A 22,573-nucleotide genomic window follows, 5' to 3' on the forward strand; every position below is an offset into this window, starting at 1 on the left:
AGCTTCTCTCTTATGTCTCATTATTTCATAACAGCAGTGGTGATTCCAGCAACTGATATGGTGACACAGCTACACAACAAATTACAGAAACATGAGGTAACTCATCTCTGTAAAACATTTGCAGTCTTAAGTGTATGAATGGTGTCATATATTGAAACATAGAGGCATGAGCATACAGTGAATGTACAAAGATTGTAATATAATATATATTTTTCAAGTAACAATGCAGGCCTTCAGTTCTAGATGCTTCAGCAAATTGACAAATGAATGGTAACTAGCGCTGACATTAATTAGATAGTATGTCAGTAATAATGTATAAGTGCAAATGTTGCCCATCCTTGGAGCAGAGTGCTAGGGTCCTGCTTTGGAGACGCCACAGCTCCACAGCCTGAGCCAAATCAGAAAGAAAGATAAAGACAGACGGGCTCTGGCCAGATTAGCTATCTTGTGCGCATGCGGAATACTTACACAACAAAAATGGCGGCGCCCTGTAGATATGCGACGAGGTCGGCAGCAAAAGGTTCGGAAAAAACTTTTTTTCTGTAGCAATATGGTTTTAAAATACGTATCGACAGGGTGTCTTCGAATACCTTTCCTGCAGGCTTCACCGGATAATTGATTAGCAATTATCACGATGTCTTTGTGTAGGCTACAGTTGAATTAGTTGCATTTGGCTAGCCTAGGCTATATCAAATTCATGTTGGACAATTCTACATTACAACTCCTCACTGTTGGTTGGTAGCTTTAAGGAGTAACTTGAACTTTGTCACACTTTTTTCACAATGTTGACATGTGAAGAGTCCTGTCCGATGTCCTTTAGCAAACTGGACACCGGACTATTCGCGTCTTGTGCATGTAGGCTACAATCATTGTAGCCATTTGGACGTAGTTGACTAATAACTATCTATTACAAAACAGGGGTTTCAGCAGTGTTACATCAATGGACACAGGCCCCTGTGCGTCCGTTCCTCTCTGGTCTATATTGTCCCCAAGCTGCCTGTCAAAGAAGACCTCTTCACTTGAGTCGCACTCCGGCTCTGGTCAACATGAATGTGGAACAACAGAAGGCAGGAGTCTCACAAAAAGCAACGGGTCAGAAAGATAACAAGACAGAATCTAAAACAAAACCAGAAGAGGAAGACGAAGAGGATGACGGGCCAGAATACATTCCAAAGAGAAAGGCCAAAAACCCCATGATTAAAATAGGATATGCTTGGTAAGTTGTTTACACCGCCAACCGTCCTAAATTAAAAATATTTGTCTTGATTTGATGAGAAATAAGTTGCATTCACCTCCAGATGTGTGTTGATAATGTTTACAAGCCTTCTACAGCCTTTTATCAATATTGAACTGATCTGTGCATGTGTCAATGGCCAACAACTGTACCTTTGGTAGTTTTACTGAACTTTCATCTAGGCCTTCAGGGGATATGTGAAAATGATTTTATAAAAGCATGAAACTTGGTGAACTTGTAGAATTTGGAGCATAACCTATGTTAACTGAAGGGCCTCTTTCAGATATGAGGAGTGAATAACATAACCCATAGTTATATGATGGAGGGACCCTTTTATGACATTTCAAACATAGGGTGCCTCTCAACATCTCTCCTCGATGCTCGATCCCCGGCGAGGGGCGTTCCCACATAATTAACTAAAACTGGATAGACTATCCTATTGTTGCCGCCCCATCATTCTTTATGTACATCAGTGAGGATCGAGGCCCGAGGAGGGAGGGAGGGAGAAGCACCCATAGTGTCACTCTATGTTATTTGACTGAGGAAATTTAGCCATCAGGGGTGAATAACATAACCCATGCTATTTGACTGAGGAACCCCATTCAGATATCAGGAGTGAATAGCATAATTTTGGGTCACACCTGACGTTGCCTGGACTATATTATGAATTATCACAACATTGTCATTATCCTGTAGGACAGTATGCCATTATGAACACATGGAGACTGGGGTATTGAATCATGTTTTCTCACACTGCTCTTTCAGGATGATTGGGATGCCCGCAGGAATCATCGGCTTTGTCCTTGCCAAAAGAGAAGTAGACAAGAACCGGCTAAAGCAGTTACGGATCCGGCAAAGAATGAAGAAGGCCAACGAAGGAGATTATGATAGTGACAGATACAGGACCATTTCAAAAATGGACTGAAGAACCCTATTCATGGAATTGCCTAATCTATGTACCAAAATGGGGAACAGAACCGTGAAATTGCCCACCACTGATTTAATCTTAAAAATAAACACAGACAAACACACACACACACACACACACACACACACACACACACACAATCAATCAGAAAAACTGCAGGATTTCAAATGAATCACTAATTGAGTCACTTTTCCTTTGAGTAGATGGTCTCTCAGAGTATGTGTATATGGCTGTAAGAAATATATGTTTATGTATATAACAAAAGGAACTATTTCAGGTGTGTGTGAATAAACCACTATTCATTGTCCAAAATAGAAGTACAGGATTCATTTATTAACAATGAAAAGGTGAAAAACATTCAACAACTGCAGTGAAAATCAGCTGCTCATCCTAAGCAGGCGTACCTATTTTCCTTAAAGTTCTGGGAATGTCCGTCCTGGAAATACAGATTTACACCTTCAAAGGGAAGTGTGTGATTACTAAATCCTTGTTTTTTATGTCAAGATTAAATTATCTTTTTACTCATTTACAAAACAATGAATTACAAATTATGTTCATCTTCTTAGTTCTTTACAGGTTTACGTCTGCTTTGTTTTTTCACCAGTAAAAAAGCAAATCATCTGTGTAGAGAAATAACGAACACAGGCAAAAGTTTGGCACAGCCTTTGCCAACTATGTAGACTGGACACAGCATGGGTGTAACAGAACAGCAACACGGATAGTGCATACAACATGTCTTGATTATCAAGATATATATTTAAACAGGTCAAGTATTAAATACAGTGAGAAAAAAACATATCTTTATTTAGGAATCTCCTGATCCTGATATGACATATAAGCATTAGAAATGGCAGATTTACCTGTTTATATTCTGATAGAGTCTCTAACTTTATTATACGAGCCCCATTTCTCAGTGATTGAAACTTAAAGTTCATGTGCAACTGGAAACCCTAGCATGGGCATATTCTGGGTTGTGATTACTTTAAAAAAATCTGTGTCCTTTTTTATATCTGCGATATATACAAAGCAGAGCATATATGTGCTACAGAATAACGGCAAAAATGTATCCCATGTTGTTTTATATTGATATGTTGTATTCTCCTATGTGTTCATCATCGAAGCTTTATACTGAAAAGTTTTATACACAGATATGTATTGGGTAAGTGAGACTGCATAAATATGATCTGAAAGTATTTCAGAGGACTCATCGGTTCGCAGCCCCAATGAGCTGTAGGAGGAACAGGAAGATCTGGACAATGTCGACGTAGATGGAGAGAGCAGCAAAGACGTACTCCTCAGGGCTGATAGAGTGCTTTCTGTTACCGATCAGGAGCTGGGTGTGGTAGGCCAGGAACTTTGTTGGACACAAAACAAGAATGAGTCATGGAATAACCCGTTAAAGGTCAACAGTGCAGTATTCACAAGGCAATGATTTATATTACCTTGTGATCTAGTTAAGCTAAGTGTGTGTTTGTACTTTAACTAAACTCACCAGTGTGAACACAATAGCTCCTAATGCCGCATACAACATGTGAAGCCATGGAATCTGAAAAAGGTTTAAAAAGAAAAATGGATTGGGCATTTGTATAGTCCAAACTACAAACTATAAGCACAATTTTACATGCAGAGCTCCAATTGGGACTGTGTTTACTCACATATGTAATTGTGAGCACAATGCATGTGATGATTCCAGTCACAAACATTACTATTCCAAGGACACAGAAAAGTCCCTGACATTTTGTGAAGTCCACCTGCAGGAGAAGACATAAAATCCACTTACAGCAACTTCACAACACCTCTTCACAATTTGTTTTAGATCAGTCAGGAAATGTGAACCTGATAAACCATGATAAACCTGACATGGGAGTGCCATGAAGCACTTCCTCCCCATGTGGTCACACCACTCTGTGTGTGTGTGTGTGTGTGTGTGTGTGTGTGTGTGTGTGTGTGTGTGTGTAATAAACATCACGTACCTTTGTCTGAAAGCAGAACACAGTCACAGCAATGGCCACAAGAGCTGTTATTCCCAATGCAAGGAGCACCGATTCGGTGTTATAGTAACTAGGGAGAGAAACAGGGAAACACCACTCCTAGATCACTACACATGATGTGACCCATCAACAATAAATGTATATTTACCCTTAAAAAATGCATTTATAAGATAGGATTTAATATAATACAATGTGTTTGCATTCAAATATCTGTTTACCACATAGAATTCACAATTAGAAACCCACTTACCTGGATATCGATCCTGCCATGTAAGATAAAGCAAGAGTCTGATAAAAGAAAGGTAAGACATACTATTAATTCCATGTCAACTGGTAATATGTATTTATTATTATTTTTTTTTTAAATCAACTGGCCCTGATAGAATCCATATACAAATGAGTAGGCAAGGCAACACTGTCCCACAGAGTAATGTATGGTAATGATTACAATTAGAGCTGGGATTTGATGTGAATGAAGACATTGCATTACATTACAATACATTTGGCTGACGCTATTTAACCAAAGCGACTTACAACATGGTAAAAGCTTTTTTATGCTTTTAAGAGCAATTCTAACAAAAAACTGTTAGACGATAAGCGCATAAATGAGTGCAATAAGAGCGATGGAAGACGAATGGAATGTGATTCCTAATGATCTTTGCCAACATGGCATGGCTTTTGGTGTCCTTATAAACTTTCAGAGGGAAATCATGAGGGTGTGGAGAAAGCCGTGGCAGAAGTACTCAAGAGAACCGATCCTAGAGTTGCTCTGAGAGGTATTATTATTACCTCCCCCAAGGAGGTTGTTTGCATCTGGGTTTGTTTGTTTGTTTGTCTGACAGCAAGATAACTCAAAAAGTTATGGGTGGATTTCGATTATATTTTCAGGAAAGGTCTGAAATGACCCAAGGAAGAAGCCATTCAATTTTGGGAGTGATCCAGATCACCGTCTGGATCCAGAAGGCGATTATGCTTTCGCCTAGTGGAGGTCTGCGCTCTCAGAGTGCTTTTCTAGTTACTTCTGTAATTGCTGGAATAAGATCAAGAACTGTTCTAATATTAAGCCATGCCCTGTTCTCAATATCTTCCAGGTCTCTAATTAAGTGTGACTCAGTTCTCCGTTACTCACAAAAATGCTGAGGAGAATCAAGTTCCATGGGAAACGCCTCCTATAATGGAAAGGGGAAAAAACCCACAAATTCAGTATCCATAGAAGGCTATCAACATTTCACTCAGTGTTGTCAAGGTCAGGTGCTTTACATTGGTGCCTATTTAAACAAAAACTAACATTAGAGGAATAAAAAGATAACATTTGTGATAACATTGTTGCAGGGCTGACGATAATCAAGTTTCAAACGCTCTGTCTTTGCTCACCTGGGTCCTGAGCAGCAAACAAGCACAATGTGTGTGATGAAATACACAGCACTGCGAGAAAAAACAATCACGTTTCAAAAGTCAACACCAGCAGTTCCCCACGACAACGGCATGCAAGCACTTCCCTAAAGCATGGCTAGATCACATTAAGTCTTTATCAAGGACATCTACAGCCAACCATAGCAAAAGGAAACTAATGTATGGAGTGAAATGTTGGAATTAAAGATGTGTAACTCCTTACTAGGAAGCCCAGTAGATAGCTGGATTTTGACTGACAAATAACTTCACTGGTTTCCTGTAGGGACAGAAGGAACACAGGAGGAAATCAAATACTTGTTACACACCAAGCAGAGGCCAAAAGATGTGCACAACATGAGGGGCTATCACATAGACAGGATTTTATAAATGAATCTATTAGATACTCACACAAAACAGAAAACTCCCACAATACCAAAAGTGACAAGAAGCTGAACGGTCAGAATCATGTACACCTGTGCAGAACAGAGGGTAAAAAAAACAATCAGATTTCATTCAGGACCACTTTTCCCAGATAGTACGTTGATTACGATTTGTATAATACTTCATTTGGCGGTATGGCTCTGAGAGCCCCCTTGTACAAAAATGGAAAGCCTAAACCAGAGGGAGCAGCAAGATAAACCTCCCCAAATAATATATAGCACAGACCAGGCATCAATAACAACAATTTTGATATTGATAAGACATTGATAAGTCAGATGTATGAGGAGGCGATGGGGTGGAGATCTTCACCAATATAAGAGCGGGTGATCAGCTGAGCAGTTAGCCAAGTTGCTGGCCATGACTCTTAAGGTCTGCCTGAATCAATGTTATGCTCCACTAGTGGTGTCTATAAAGACCGAAAGGAGAATCAAACTAACTAACATAACTAATCAAACTAACTAACATGACTGCTTGGACACACACTTTGAAAGCAACAAACAGGAAATCGGATCAGCCACAGACGCACAGTCACAATAAAAAGGGACGTTAACGTTTCTGCACTGTGGTTTTCGTGCCCGACTCATTCACTGAACATGTGATGCTACTCTATGGTTCAAGGTGACAGACTGTGGATGTGGCATGTGCCACAGTTTTATGTTGCTCATTACCAATAAACATACCAATTTATGTGTCAAAGGGACTTGTGTGTAGATGACATGCTGATGCAGAGCAGAGGGTCACTGGCATAGCGGTGGAAATGGGTAGGCTACTGTATAGACCCTATTTTATACTCCCTTCTGGATGTAATATGCCTTATTATATTACATTTAATATAGCAAGATAAACCCATATATGCATATTACATCCATATTACATCCACAAAGGAGTGAATCAAGCCCAGATCCGTAAGTTACACTGCACATGGGTTTGGTAAAGAGACACTATGCACACCAGGGAGAATAATGGCAATAACAAACAAGAGAGATTTGGAAAACTACATTGAAGACAATATTGAAACAAGAGATAGCTAAACACTTACAGAACACTGAGGGAGAGGATATTTAGAATGATGGAATGGGCAGATTGAGAACAGCATTTGATACCAAAGTTACTGAATGCCAACTACTTTTGTCAAACCTTTGCAACGAGACACTAAGTTGCATCACTACACGGTCTTGTAAAAGCTAGGGTAACTGAAGAAGTATTTTAATGAATAAGATAAAACAATTGCAGGGAGGGTTAAAGCGGAATCAAGTAATCAAGGATCTTTGTTGCAACTATGTACAATTTTCTTATTAAGTCAGACTGAAACAAAGTAATCTGTATAGGCTTGAGCATGACAAATGTTAATGAATGTTAATGTCAGTTTAATCTAAATGTGAACTTTATGTTTCTAAATAAAGAATGTATGACACAAACCCCTGAGCACTTTAGAAAGCTGTCACTTGAGGTTGACTAAATTTGCTGAGGGTAGCAAACACTCTGTCGTTCTGCAGAGACTACAGAGAAGTTTCATGGCGCTAACTGTAGCTGTATGGACACGAAACACAGACTAATCTGAATAAAACAGAAAGAGGTCCTTGTGGCCAAACAGCACTGCGAAACTTACTTTACGAATGAACTTGTGCCGAACACTGATGTCATCCCAGTCTCCAGATGTGGTGAACCCCTCGACGTCTCCTGTTGACAACATTAGCGGAACCCCGCTTGAGTTACAGAAGCCTGTAGAAGCTATCACTCAATTTCTTGGTGTTCCCCCCGGCAACACATGCGCAACCACAAGGAGTCTGTTTTAGCCATTAACTCCTCCAACATCTGTGCACGCTGCAATGCAGTGCATGACTAAGTCTTTCTGCATGTTATGTTCACTATATGTAGGACTAAATCTCACTTGCATAACAGGATTGCACAAGACAAAAAAAAAAATCCATAATAACAAAAAGGTGAGGTTGGGGAGAAACAAATCTTACCTCCTCTGGGCATGACTGGCATTATGGGTGGCATGGCAGGCATCCCATGGGGTGGGTACCCCTGGCCAGGCACGGGACCAGCATTTGGGTACCCTCCAGGCTGTCCAGGGTAAGGTGCAGAGCCAGGCTGTCCAGGGTAAGGTGCAGAGCCTGGATGTCCAGGGTAAGGTGCAGAGGGCTGGGCATTGGGTGCCCCTGGGTAAGGGCCGGGCTGGGGCTGACCTCCATACGGTGAGAAGCCGTAACCAGGGGGGCCCTGGTAGTTCCCTCCCTGGCCATTATAGAGAGGGTCCCGGGACTCATCATAGCCCGGTGGGAAGTCTGACCTGGACATGGCAACCCTGGACTTCCTGTATATCAGTCAGAAGACAGAGACAAAGACTGTTTTGGTTTTGGACCCTCTTTCATCCCAACTTGCTGATGTGCATCCATATTGAGAGCTGTGCAGATTGGTTAGCCTTTACTGACTGGAAGCAAGTACGAGAGTCAGATGGGGAGCGGGTATTGAAATGACACTATGACAGATTCAAACCTACTACTACTGTTGCAATATGCCACTGCACGCATGCACACACACACACACACACACACACACACACACACACACACACACACACACACACACACACACACACACACACACACACACACACACACACACACACACACACACACACACACACACACACACACACACACACACACACACACACACACACACACACACACACACACACACACACACACACACCAGGTGGGCCAAATGTGCACCTTTAAGAAATCTCTCATTCTGTAGTCATATCTTGATCATTTAAGACATCCATAATCTCGCCTAGTCTTTTAGTAATTGCACGTCAACAGAAATGAGGTTGACCTCACTAACTTTCCGGTTGAGGTTGAACATGAGGTTTATTTGTCAAAGCTTAATTTACTTGGTAGTACAGTTACATCCGGCTGTAGTGTGAACTCCTTTTGGACACATCATCACAGCTATAGATAGCCTAAATATAACATCTGTCATAAATCCAGAAAGAGGGCTATTTGTAGTTGAGCTTGGTCAGGCCAAAAGCACAAGTAAAAGTAAGCTGTTCAGAAAGAGTAATTCCTTTATGCTTCTGAGGACAACTGGTGTGTCTACGGGAAGGGCACAGTCTCAATACTAGTGAAGGAGGAACAGTGGAGCAACACAGGTTGGGGATATTCGGAGGTTAGAAAATATCCTACTGCCAAGTTCTCTGGAATGCAGAAGGAGTTCGGTCACTAGACATATTTCGTCAAATATATTTGATGTATCCTCTAATACATTCCATACTGCCACATTTGGGACACCATTCCACATATGACAGGATCATGAAAGGATCACGTCTTTCAAAAGGAATCATAGTCATTCAGTCTCCCAACTTGTACACAACAGTGGCGAGTGGCAAGATATCAAGATTTAAGAACATGACCAGAGAAGAAAATGCCCAAATATGGCCAGAACTAGTCTAAAATGCTCCTGCAGTGACAAACACACAGGCTGTGGGATTCTAAAACAATGATAATCAAAATGTCTGCATGGCTTGGCTTGAGCTGCATGTAGGAATTCGTCAGCTGACTGACAACAACAATGACAGTGTGATGGGACTGTCTCGCAGTGGTCAGCCGGTGGTTGTTCAAGTAGCAACCACTGTACACATCTAATGACACTCCTTGAAGCTAAAACTTTTTCAAATGACACACTGTCAGTGACTGACAATATGGTTATTCTCAAGGGCAAATTCACACAGTGACACAGCATGTGAACGGTACAGTTAGCTAATGGTTCCTCCTCCTCTTCCTCTGTCAGTCATGGTGACAACATGAGCGCTATATCAGCAAAACACTTCTTGTTTGTGGGTCAAATGTGTGGAAAAGCTGAAACTTGCATGACAGTATGGAAGGAGTGACAAAACTATATAAAATGCCTCATGTATACGCTCATGTCCTCATCTGCCCATTCTACACTGTGCAAAAAAGAAAAAAAAACTCCAGTGTTATTCGGTACAGCTGGTGCTCTAAGGGAGGACCGCTGAACATATAAATTGTTTCCATGTGTTTCTTCACTTGCTCTCTCCTCTTCAAGAGTAAGCCACAGTTTGGCCGCAACAAGACTTTTCCTCCCAAGAAACCCGGTATAAATGGAGGACATTAGCAGATTGAAATGAATAGATTATGGGACTATACACAAACACTAGCCTAACTAAGTCTTACCGTCACCTGACTAACAACACATTCAGTAGGCCTATGCTTGTTGTAAACATGTTACGCTGAAATAAGGAAAGACTATTTTCACGCTTGCTTCAGCCAAAGTTACACGGATTTCCATTCTGTATCTCAATGGCAGTGAAATGTCAACAAGACGTCCAGGCAGCCTGCGTATAGGCTTTCAATAGACCAGTCTGTGACTAACACATTTTAGCACCAGTCTTTCTCTCAGAAGGCCCATTCACCTTTAAGAATTCTGTTACATCACACTGCCTCTGCTAGGCAACAACAAAAATACAAACTGGAAAAACTAACTTTTGCTCCCAGTCCTCAGCAGGACACCGCCCACAGCCCACAGTCATGATGACACTCATTACACACACACACACACACACACACACACACACACACACACACACACACACACACACACACACACACACACACACACACACACAGACACTCCAATTTGACAGTCTATAGCCTACACTCAACAGTTAAATAATTGTTAATTTGTTATTTTCATCCTTATGGTTGTAGTTCAGTCTAGTGCTGTTCAAAGAGTTTCAGCAGTTCATCTGGGCTCAACATGTCATAGCCTATCCCTATGGTCATATCATGTTCAATTGACGGTCTTAATCTAACCACAATCCAAATAGTCAAGAAAACCACTAATCAATTTTGCCAGCCTAAACTTTTTCTATTTCTAGGCTATGTTATACTAATGTCTCAGAAGAGGCCTCTACACAATGTAGGTAGGCTATATTTAATCACATTTGTAGGCTACTTGGCTACTAGCTTATGGAGAGGACTACCGATAAAACCAAAAGAAAATTAAACATTTCAATAAAAACATGTCTTAATCTCAAGATGCAACTGGTTTTAATATAGCCTGCAGGCTATCTATTTCTAGGTCATGCCCATATACGACCTATGACATTAGTCAAACAATTTGTTTTACATTAGAATAGGCCTATGCCTAGTCAGACAACAGTCTGTCAACTATCTCGGTTCTGATAGAAGACAAAACATATCTCAAACATATCACATACCAGGTAACGTGGTCCACCAAGAAATATGTTGTTTCTAAAAATGAAGAAAACAGGCGCACAAAGAGAAGGGAGAAAACTGAACAGTCCTTTTCTCACGGATATACGATATCACCACGGGAGAATCCTGACGATAGCCTCCGTTTCCGTGGTTGAGTGGCCGACCTCCGCCTTGTTCTCTGAGGCAGCAGAGCTCAGAGACAGATGTTAGCTTGTTGCAAGCGTTTCCTGGAATTTGGTGACCAATCCAGTAGGTGGGGTCTAAAAAGTTCTAGTTGGCTTGCTCTGTCCAAAGTTTTCGAAGGTCACACCCACATTTTTTTCTAACAACATAACATCAACCCTTATTTATAGAGTGGGCTATGCATCAAATAGGCTTTTATTTCCATACTGTAATATATAGATAACATTGATCAGTGCAATGCACACAGTTTTTTGATTGGTTTAACTCCAGGTTAAAATGAGCAAGCTCTTGGAATGCGTGTAGGACACACCCAAGCATGTTGTCTGTAGATTAGTGGCTAATGCTACTGTCAGTTTCTTTGGTCAATATCCAGTAGGCCTAGGTTTACAGTTACGGTTCATAGATTATGAGTTATGTTCATGTCTGATGCAGATGCATATCATAGATGCTGACCATAGACTGTATTATAGGATGCTGCTATAGCATCTCCCATATGGGCCATATGGCCTCATCGAAAATGAAAGTTTACATTTTTTTTTTTGCAAGGACGCAGACTGCCTCTTTAGGAGTCAGTACGTCATTTTAGCCACGCCCTCAATGATGGCGCTTCCTGACTGGATGGTGTGTTTCCTTGGTGTTGGTGCGTGTTGTTTGGGCCTGTGCATCTACCATCGCCGACGGGTTGGCAGGAAATGTACATGGAACAGTGGGTTCATTGTGAGAATTATGGCCCGCACAGAGAAACCTCTCTTTTGGATAGCGTAAGTACCGGTCTGTTTTTCTAGTGGTTATTTATGTTGGCTTTACGTTAAGCTTGCTTGCTGCCACCACCACCAACCATGCACAGTCTAACGTCATCCGTGGTTAGGCGTTTTGTTTAATTCCGTGAATGCGCAGTGTTGCCAAATTGTGTTTCGTATCGTGATAGTAGCTGATGCCTAGCTGATACACACCGTGTTCGCAAAACACTAGGCGAATGTTAAAATGAGAGAACATTTGGGGCAACACGAACTGGCCTCAAAGTCTGAATGACAAGGCTAATGCATATTTGGGCTAAACCAGAATATCTCTGATTTGGTATACTCTATTTCGTTTTCATCTCTCAGGTATTCGCTGTACACAAAAACAAAATTGGGATATATGTTCTACAAACGTCAGATGAGAAAAGCTCGTGAGCAATATCCCACTGGACATTCAAAAACACAAGCAACTACACTGAATGGTAAGCAATGCCCCACATACTACACAAACGGCTTTGAACAGCCTACTTAACTCCTTCGCGTCTGCCACTGTCACATGTCTGCATTTGTGTGATTACAGGTGTCAAGATAATACCCATTCCAGTGCTGTCTGACAACTACAGCTATTTGATTGTAGACACTACATCTAATCTTGCAGTTGTAGTGGATCCCGCTGACCCACAGGCTGTCCAGGTTTGAGATTCATCGTTTTGCAGACTTCTGCTTTCAAATGACTTTGTTAAAGGGGTGCAGAGATGTGGAGAACCTGCTGTCAGATATGGGCAAGATCAGATTTACAATAAGAATAGCCCTCTTACCTGTTTTCAAAGTATAGTGAGTTGGATGTGTCAAATTACATGGGTTTCCATTCACTGATCACCTCTGTGTATACAAAATTGGAACAGAACAGAAACCCACTAAAGCAAATATATAGTGCAAAACACAACACCGTATTACCAATAGGCTACCTAAATTACTCAAGCCAAATCCAAACACATAATTCTGAGAGGTGACGCCAGTGCTGTTCAGTCAGAGATGCTTATTGCATGTGCCCTAGTTATTCTGTGCCAGTTGAGATGAGAGGATCAAAAAAAGAGGTGGCCACGATTAGCAGCACAGGGGTCGGTGTCTGTTTTGAACGCCCTCAGCCAAGGGATTCAGAGATATTTACCTTGAATGTATTCATTCCCCTTAGCTACACAGTAGTCGAAGTGTAACAGTGTGTGTGAGTTGTATGTGTAATGTATTCTATTTTTAATGACTGGCAACTGTATTAGTTGCTGTAGTCAGTGTGTAACACTTGCTCCATTTCACAGGCTTGTCTGGTTGAGGAAGGAGTGACCTTGGAAGCCATTCTTTGCACACACAAACACTGGTGAGATACTACTGATAAACGCCTCATAATAGACCAGGGAGTTCTTGTAACAATGGTCAGTTGTGTAGGTGGAAGTTGTCTATTGTCTGCTGTTTGCTGCCTGTCTGAAGTTTGGATTATGAATCAAGTTTTATTCAGTGAGTGTATTTCTAGGCTTCTATTGTGTGCATGTGCAGGTGGGCATGTGTGTGTACGCTGACCTAAAGTTAACCGCTTTATAAATGTGTTGTGCTTTGACATTGTGTGCAGGGACCACAGTGGCGGGAACAAGGGACTTAAAAGACTCCATGCAGGCTGTCGAGTTTATGGAAATGCTATGGATAATATTCCAGGACTGACACAGTAAGTTCATAACGCTAATAACTGTTGGCTGGTTTTAAGCATGCCTGTGATTTCAGCTTTGTGTGAAAGATATGAGTGGCTTTCCAGAAATACCATAAAATCGAATTGATATAAATCTAAAAGTAATTTCCTTATTGGTGTTAGAATTGTAATATCGATATTTGAGAGTACAAGCTTGGGTTTGCAATGCTTATCCGAAGAAGACATAATGAAGAAATAATTATTGTATGTCTGTCTGGTCTTCTCTTATATACCCAAGCTTTTGTTTAAACTAAGCAAAATGTATGTTATTTGTCTCATAACTTCAGTAAAGACCTACCCTATATCCCCTGAGCCATTTGTAGACAAAGTTATTTCTATTGGCTGCCACATTTGTGTTTATGCCCATTGTTAAATTGTGTCATTTTGCTGCCTCAGCCCTCTGTCTGACAAGGACACCATAGACATAGGTACACACCTGCGATTCAGGGCCTTCTGCACACCTGGGCACACAGTGGGCCACATGATCTACCTGCTGGATGGTCGAACATTTGGTAGCCCCAGCAGTCTCTTCTCAGGGGACCTGGTGTTCCTCTCAGGCTGTGGTGAGTATTTATTTGTTTGTTTGGTTGTTTATTTAAAAGGGACAATGCGTCAATTTATATATTTTTTTGTTTACACTCAAAATCTTGATGTGCCAGAGTTAGCAAAACAGCTCATTTTCAGCTGTAGTCCCTTGGCAGGTCAGCACATCATAACATTACATTAATAATTTTAAAAAAAAGAATGCAAGAAAGTTAGAAAACAAAATAAGAAAGAAGACAGAAGAGAAAAGAGAAAGGCACAATGAGATGAACGATCCTCCCTGTGTGCAATGACATTTGACAGTGGGGCAAACCCTCAAGATTTCACATCATGATGTTGTTGTTTGCCACACCCACTATGGCTTCATTCTTTACACCATGCCATTTTGAAATTGGGAAAGCAGTGTGAGTCACAGACTCGGTGGAAACCTGACTTCAGTTGTCAGCAGTGCATGGAGCTGAACTGACTCACATTTTCTGATCCACCAGGAAGAATGTTTGAAGGCACCGCCTTGACGATGCTGTCATCTCTGGACACCGTTAGCTCACTGAATGACGAGACTCTACTCTGGCCGGGTAGGGATGTGTGTGGGCCTACGCGTCATATCCTCTTTCCAGGAGGAATAAAATAATTAATTCTCGGGAATGTTACAGTAATTTCCTGTGTATTAGCTGCTTTGTGTATAAGCCGCAGGATAGTGTTTTATACAAGTTAAAAGAAACATAGCCATATTAATACTGTCCCAGTAGGTTAACCTCATAGCTGAAGATACAGTATTTAGCAAAATTAATGTGTAAGCCACGGCTAATAGTTGAGAAAATACGGTAAACCGGTCTGGGCAGTGCATAAGGCCATAACAGGGTTATAAACATTTACCGTTTGGTACTCCATGTTACTGCCACCATAACATTTCAGTATATCACAATTTGAATGTAAATCAGAATAACAAATATTTGATTTGTATAAACTTCAAAGAATAAGTAAAAAAAAAAAAAAAAAAACGTCAATGAAACATATACTCAGGTCTCTTTTACAGACGTTGCTGGCATTTGTCCATGACAACTTAAATGAGAGATCAGTCTGAGTGCAACAGAATTACAGTAAACATTGTATCACTTTATTGGCTTCTTCAGTGTCTCTCCACACACTCACATCACTAAAATCATGGTGGCGGTGGTAGCATAGTGGTTAAGGACGGAGTAGCCTAAAAAGTTGTGGGTTCAATTCTCGGATTCCACCATTTTACCCTTGAGGAAGGCACTTAATCCCAAATTGCTCCTGGCACAATGGCTCCTTGTAATATAACTGACATGTAAGTTCAAGTTGCTTTGGATAGAAGCGTCTGCTAAATGAATAAAAGTAAATGTCAAATTGTTTGTGCTTTCTGCTCATGCTTTGCCCCCACAGGGCACGAGTATGCAGAGGACAACCTTCTGTTTGCGACTGAGTTGGAGCCCACTAACTCCACCCGTGAGCAGAAACTTCAGTGGGTCCAGCAGCAGAGGGGTCAGAGACTCTGCACGGTGAGGGTGACAGACACTTCAAACACCTCTTCAAGTCCATCGCAAAAGTGTGGTGGTAGCACACACCACATCATTGCACCCATTACTTTTCATGGTTTTATTTTTGAAGAATTCAAAAATAAATACTATACCATGAGACATCAAATGATGCATTCATTCATTTTTGGTTTTGGTATTATTTTGATATGCAGTATTTCCCCCCCTCTCTTTCCAATCGCTTCCAGAGTCCCTCCACACTGGGGGAAGAGAAGGAGTACAACCCATTCCTGCGCAGTCATGCTCTCGAACTCCAGCGGGCGCTGGGACTCCAGCAGAATCAGGATGAAGACTGGACTGCTTACAGGGCCCGCATTCTCGAAGAGCTCCGTAGACGCAAGGACATCTACAAGGGCCGATAGATCCTGGCCCTCGCACAACACTAAAGCCATTCCAGTGGTAGCATGGGCCTATGCTACTGTTTATGTGAATGGAGATGTTCTCTAATAAGGCCTGCTTAGGTCAAAGTTTGGGTATAAAACCTATTTTAAGCACTGATATGATGTTTCAGGTTTTTAGGGTCCTTACTTTTCCTGGCCCTGATAGTGTCATAGGCCATGTGAGCCATTTTGGTGATATTCTCTGAATTCTAAACCCCTTACCTCATATTTGCAACACAACTGTTAATGAAAATACATTTTTACTTTAGGCTAACAAAGGTACCAAATGCACTTATATTTATATTTATATGAGTTAATTGTTTTTAACAATAAATAATTGTCCCAAATTATTTTACAGTCTGTGTATTGTTTTTGTTTGTGTAGAGATTGTTTATACTTTTTCAAGTTCATTTTGAAGAACTTAGTAGCCCAGGCATATTATTCACATGATAGTTCTACATTATAATGTAGATCTAGATCTACCAGAGAGGGTTAAAGCGGATCTTTGGATCTAGCCAAACGTGCATTCTATTTCTGTGGAGCGCTGCATGAAGTGGAATGAGCCTTTTATGGCATTCATGGAGCGCCGCTTAGCGGTCAATCTGGTTAGTTCACTTGGTTGAGGTTGCTAAGGCAACCGAGATGTTGGGAGTTTGTTCAATGAGCCCAGCTCTAGGACTAGAAAGAGACTTGCCCTCCTCAGTGAAATAGACAGCGAGCTAAACGGAGATCAGAGGAGATGCACTTCACATCAATATAAATACTACAACGTGCAAGGTAATTAACGCATCCTAATGTCCTAACTTTTTTGAGACAACGTCAATTTTAGTACGAGCAATTGACTACCGAGTAGCAGCAGCTAGTCTACATGAGCGTATAGTCAACAGGTTCGGTGTCCAGTTTGATAACTATGAAATGCATGATAGAAAGCTAGACTATCTCAGCATTAGCTGCTAGCCGTTGCCGCTGACAGAGAAAGCAGATTAGACTTAATTTAGATAACGATATGCGTGTTTTGTGAGATGACTGAACTGAAGACGTGTGATGACAACCAGTTGTTAGCCTGCAGCTAACTCATAGCTTTTCTCTCTCTGAAATCAGACATGGAGGATACCTCCCAAGGATTGACAGAGGCACTGTCAACTGATTTTTTAGGAAGTATTGGTGAGTATTTCATACAGTGAAAGTACTGTAGGTCATGATGAGTTAGCTTTGAAACAGAGGTGTGCAAGTGATTGGTTGCATTCGGTTCTATTTTAAGACCATGGCTAACCATCTGTTTTTGACAACTCAAAACTTTAACGGGTAACATTAGCTGCTACAGTCCCACTGTCTTCCTAAAGAAAGAAACTGGCAAGTCCGTCAAATTTGTGAATTTAGGCTGATAGCTTAAAATACAAGCATATTTGCATATCAGCATGCACATGCATGTCAGTGTCAGTGAAATGAGAACATTTTAACCATGTTTGGCTTGTTCATAAATCACCCAATGAAGTTTATGACATTTTGAAATGTGTTCTCTTCTTCCCCATTAACAGAGCTTGGGGAGCTGCAGCGATGCTTGTTTGCTGATTCCCTGGTAAGTGCGTCAGACACAGGCAAGGAACTTGGGGAATTCTGCATCAATATCCAAAAGACTGTACATAACAATCAGCCATGTTTCCTGGTACATGCTAACAGCCACGGTGCTATTGACAGCATCCCCTGTGGGACCTCAATTACAGGTGAGGCTGAGACCAAACTCTTTATGCAGACAAATAAAATCTGTTTATTCTTTGTGATTATGGTCATAACATGTACAGCAAGTAATCACACTTTCACACCTTGACAGGGTATGTTACAGCTACGTTTGAAACACTAGAACAAGATCATCATGAATATGTGAAGGTATTTTGCCATGTTATTCGTCTCGTTTTGCTGCTTCCTCACGTTATACATGTGACACTGACAGGGACTGCTTTAAATTTGTGTATGCATGCATATTATGTGAATATTGTTACATGCACCAATCTTATGCTGGCAAACATTGCACAGCTTCGTGGCCACAGTCTGGACAGGAAGTCTCACATGGTGAGACAAGATGGGCAGCTGGTTGTGAATAAGATCACTCGAGAGGAGGAGGTGAGTCTGTTGTTTGTTTGTGAGTCTTTTCATTTTATGTCTGTCACTCTATTTTGTTGCTGCTCAGTGCTCATAGACTCATACATCTCACATAGAATACATCATGATTGATTGTACAACCCCTGGCAAAAAATATGGAATCACCAGTCTTGGAGGATGTTAATCCAGTTGTTTAATTTTTTAGAAAAAAGCCAGATCACAGACATGACACAAAACTAAGTTCATTTGAAATGGCAACTTTCTGGCTTTAGGAAACATTAAAGGAAATCAAGAAAAAAAATAATTAATCAGTAACAGTTGCTTGTTTTAGACCAGCCAGAGGGGAAAAAAATATGGAATCACTCAATTCCAAGGAAAAAAATATGGAATCATGAAAAACAAATTGACAAAAGAACACTTCAACGCACCACTAGTACTTTGTTGCACCACCTCTGGCTTTTATAACAGCTTACAGTCTCTGAGGCATGGACTTAATGAGTGACAATCAGTACTCTTCATCAATCTGGCTCCAACTTTCTCTGATTCCAGTTGCCAGATCAGTTTTGCAGGTTGAAGCCTTGGGATGCACCATTTTCTTTAATTCTACTACAGATTTTCAATTGGATTGAGATCCAGACTATTTGCAGGCCATGACATTGACCTTATGTGTCTTTCTTCAAGGAATTCAACAGTTTTTGCTCTATGACAAGATGCATTATCATCTTGAAAAATGATGTAATCATCCCCAAACATCCTTTCAATTGATTGGATAAGAGAAGTGTCCAAAATGTCAGTATAAACTTTATATAATAAATAATAATATAAGCATTATTGAAGATGTAACGATCGCCATCTACCCAATGCCTTTACCTGACATGCAGCCCCATATCATCAATGACCTTGTTTTCTTCAGGCAGTTGTCTTCATTAATCTCATTGAAATGGCACCAAACAAAAGTTCCAGCATCATCACCTTGCCCATTGCAGAAACGTGATTCATCACTGAATATGACTTTCATCTAGTTATATCCACATTCCAATGAGATTTATGAAGACAACTGCCTGAAGAAAACATGCACATTTCCTCAGTCGTTGATGATATGGGGCTGCATGTCAGGTAAAGGCATTGGGGAGACGGCGATCGTTACATCTTCGATAATGCTCAATCCAATTGAAAATCTGTAGTAGAATTTGAAGAAAATGGTGCATCCCAAGGCTCAAACCTGCAAAACTGATCTGGCAACTGGAATCAGAGAAAGTTGGAGCCAGATTGATGAAGAGTACTGATTGTCACTCATTAAGTCCATGCCTCAGAGACTGTAAGCTGTTATAAAAGCCAGAGGTGGTGCAACAAAGTACTAGTGGTGCGTTGAAGTGTTCTTTTGTCAATTTGTTTTTCATGATTCCATATTTTTTTCCTTGGAATTGAGTGATTCCATATTTTTTTCCCCTCTGGCTGGTCTAAAACAAGCAACTGTTACCGATTAAATATTTTTTTTCTTGATTTCCTTTAATGTTTCCTAAAGCCAGAAAGTTGCCATTTCAAATGAACTTAGTTTTGTGTCATGTCTGTGATCTGGCTTTTTTCTAAAAAATTAAACAACTGGATTAACATCCTCCAAGACTGGTGATTCCATATTTTTTGCCAGGGGTTGTATATATCTCAGCTGTTTACCATTCAATCAGTCATGTACAAACGGTCTCTACAGGCTTGTGGAGTCCATAAGGGCTCTTATTTGTTTTTTTTGTTTCTAGGAGGTGAGGGAGCAGACATTTACGTTTCCCCTGAGTTCTTTACGTGGCTTTGTGTCTGAGGCCTCCAACTTACTCATCCTGCGGATTTTAGCCCAACGGAAGAGCATTCCAGAGACCATGAAGTTTCTGTCATTTGATGCAGAGACTCAGATATGTCTCTCCACCTATGTGAGTGCCAGAGATACTGTATATGTTCGCAAAATCATTATTACAGTCTATTCAAAAAGCATTATCAAGACATCAGGACATGAAATTAAAGGATTGAATTCCACTGCCACAAAATATGAAATGAATTAGTTTGAATTACAAACTGACCACATTTAAGAGTGTAAAGGGCCGTTCACACCAAGAACGATAACGATAACTATAAACAAATATCGCTCTCGTTAATATGAATGACAACGTTCACACCTAAACTATAACGATAACGACATGAAGAACGATATCGTTGTTGATCACTTTCAGAGCGATTTTGAGAACGATAAAAAGCTAACAGCCAATCAGAACCCATAATATTCTAGCCATCACATTCATTAATATGAGGAGAGACTTTTCTTATCGTTGGCCAGTGTGGACGCTTTTATCGTTATGGTTATAGTTATCGTTATCGTTATCGTTCTTGGTGTGAACGGCCCTTAACAGTATTTATGGTCTGTTCCCCAGCTGGACTCAATTCTCTCACATTGTATTTCTGGGGCCAGTGAATAAAGATCATTATCTGTCACAGGGCCCGTCATCAGTCTGTGTGGATCGGCCCCGACTTACAGTAGCTTGAACTGTGTTGTTTTGAATCAGAGGGAGCTCGGTGTGAAGAAACAGGTGGTGGGGAGAGAGACTGTGGATGTTTTTGGCATTGAGAGGACTGTTCAGACAGTGGACGACATTCCAGCAATGTGGCAGTGCTATTTCCTACGTGACGGGTAAGATGAGGCCGGACTGTCATTGGCTTGTCTGCGTTCTAAAGGCGGCGCTTAGCGACAGGTGAATTGTTTTGTAGGTGTCTACATATCTCCTATCATAGATATTTAAAGCTTTATATATCTATGTCTCCTATTGCTGTAAAATATGTTTAAGCCATAACCTTCTTTCTTGACCTATGAGCTCGTATCAAGTCCTATGTTCTAGTGTGCTGTGACCATGTCAGTGTTTAATTGCTTTTTCATTTGCATGAGTTTTTGTAGGCTTTTCTTTTTCTAGTTTATTTTTGTATGAACATCATAACTTTTGAACTGAATTCTTTCACACAAACATACAGCATTTTTGAGTGGTAACCTATGGGTAACCAGGTACCACCAGGTGCGTCATGGTTTTTGGAGGTGCAAACAAACCATGGAAATCACCACGTAAATCACATAGGAAATTCTCTGTCTCATCTTTTTTTCCCTTCTTTTTCTTAAAAGCCAATCCATGTGCATGGTCATGTAAGCCGAGTTCAATACTGCACGAAACATCACAGCGCGCTGTGAAATCTCTACCAGTTCCTATGTGATATCCATGGTTATGCATTTGTTTGCTCCTCCAAAATCATGGCATACTTGGTCTATGACATAAGTTTGTGTGAAAGAATTGTTTTATGCTGCATTATTATATTTCACTCAATATGGGTCATGTTGAAATTGCTTTTTTAATATCCCTTGCATTGCCTTGTATGCATTATGCTTTCCCAAACAGGCATTTAGCAAGTAGAGTTCAGATAGGGTCCCCCGTCATGATGAAGCTTCTCAAAATGCCTGCACTCGTATCTAGAGGTACAAATCTTTAATAATGTGTGATAATTTATCACATTTTGCTCTTACCCATATGCAAGACAACGTTCTGCATCTGTTTGCAGATGAGCAGGATGACAAACCTGTCTTTGAAAAAAGGCCTCTCGTGTGGGAAGAAGACATGCAGCTGTACTCGAAATTCCTCGATCGAAAAGTAAATACACCAACTAAATTCTGCTTTATACAGACATTGGGAGTTTACAATGTATATGCCACATGGTTTTGTCACACACCCTTTGTTGTTTTCCCTACAGGAGGAGCTGAAGGCGGACCACATGTCATATGTGAGACATCACCCAGAACTCAGGGCGCTTTTAGCTGACTTTCTGCAGTTCCTCTTGTTGAGAAAACCCCAGGATGTCTTCTCCTTTGCAAGGGAGTATTTTGCCCCTTTTTCTTCTCAGCGCCCACCAGGAGACACCTTCAAAGCAACTCGATCTCTCAGATAATCTGGAAAGTGTGACAATACTACTACTACTGATAATAATTTATCATAATGTATCAGTGTGCTGACAGAAGTCCTATGTAAAATCATCAATGTTAAATAAAAGAGGCTCCGAATTGAAATTCTTGGCTAA

General features: G+C 40.8%; 4 protein-coding genes across 4 annotated transcripts; 3 read left to right on the top strand and 1 right to left on the bottom strand.

The window, feature by feature from the left end:
* The first annotated feature begins 450 nt into the window (after positions 1-450).
* si:ch73-71c20.5 (DUF4748 domain-containing protein) lies at positions 451-2,486 on the top strand. Its single transcript, XM_062517973.1, has 3 exons — positions 451-520; positions 919-1,216; positions 2,000-2,486. The coding sequence occupies exons 1-3, from the start codon at positions 454-456 to the stop codon at positions 2,157-2,159; spliced, it is 525 nt and encodes a 174-aa protein (XP_062373957.1). The 5' UTR covers positions 451-453; the 3' UTR covers positions 2,160-2,486.
* Positions 2,475-11,461, bottom strand: tmbim1a (transmembrane BAX inhibitor motif containing 1a). The gene is made up of 12 exons (XM_062517972.1): positions 11,235-11,461; positions 7,957-8,306; positions 7,596-7,666; positions 5,954-6,018; positions 5,769-5,822; positions 5,528-5,578; positions 5,283-5,322; positions 4,404-4,441; positions 4,136-4,223; positions 3,818-3,913; positions 3,655-3,708; positions 2,475-3,516 (listed from the first exon to the last, which is right to left on the bottom strand). Exons 2-12 carry the CDS (start codon positions 8,288-8,290, stop codon positions 3,367-3,369), a joined length of 1,041 nt encoding a protein of 346 aa, XP_062373956.1. The 5' UTR covers positions 8,291-8,306; positions 11,235-11,461; the 3' UTR covers positions 2,475-3,366.
* Positions 11,462-12,025: 564 nt separating this feature from the next.
* pnkd (PNKD metallo-beta-lactamase domain containing) lies at positions 12,026-16,725 on the top strand. The gene is made up of 9 exons (XM_062517996.1): positions 12,026-12,176; positions 12,522-12,637; positions 12,736-12,848; positions 13,472-13,530; positions 13,780-13,872; positions 14,290-14,456; positions 14,925-15,011; positions 15,844-15,959; positions 16,184-16,725. Exons 1-9 carry the CDS (start codon positions 12,034-12,036, stop codon positions 16,355-16,357), a joined length of 1,068 nt encoding a protein of 355 aa, XP_062373980.1. The 5' UTR covers positions 12,026-12,033; the 3' UTR covers positions 16,358-16,725.
* A 283-nt stretch (positions 16,726-17,008) lies between these two features.
* On the top strand, positions 17,009-22,562 carry catip (ciliogenesis associated TTC17 interacting protein). The gene is made up of 10 exons (XM_062518273.1): positions 17,009-17,152; positions 17,477-17,539; positions 17,914-18,099; positions 18,207-18,262; positions 18,410-18,496; positions 20,230-20,397; positions 21,025-21,149; positions 21,901-21,977; positions 22,061-22,149; positions 22,250-22,562. The coding sequence occupies exons 2-10, from the start codon at positions 17,479-17,481 to the stop codon at positions 22,442-22,444; spliced, it is 1,044 nt and encodes a 347-aa protein (XP_062374257.1). The 5' UTR covers positions 17,009-17,152; positions 17,477-17,478; the 3' UTR covers positions 22,445-22,562.
* The last annotated feature ends 11 nt before the right edge of the window (positions 22,563-22,573 follow it).

Source organism: Sardina pilchardus, chromosome 17 (genome assembly GCF_963854185.1).
Source record: "Sardina pilchardus chromosome 17, fSarPil1.1, whole genome shotgun sequence".
NCBI classification, from domain to species: domain Eukaryota; kingdom Metazoa; phylum Chordata; class Actinopteri; order Clupeiformes; family Clupeidae; genus Sardina; species Sardina pilchardus.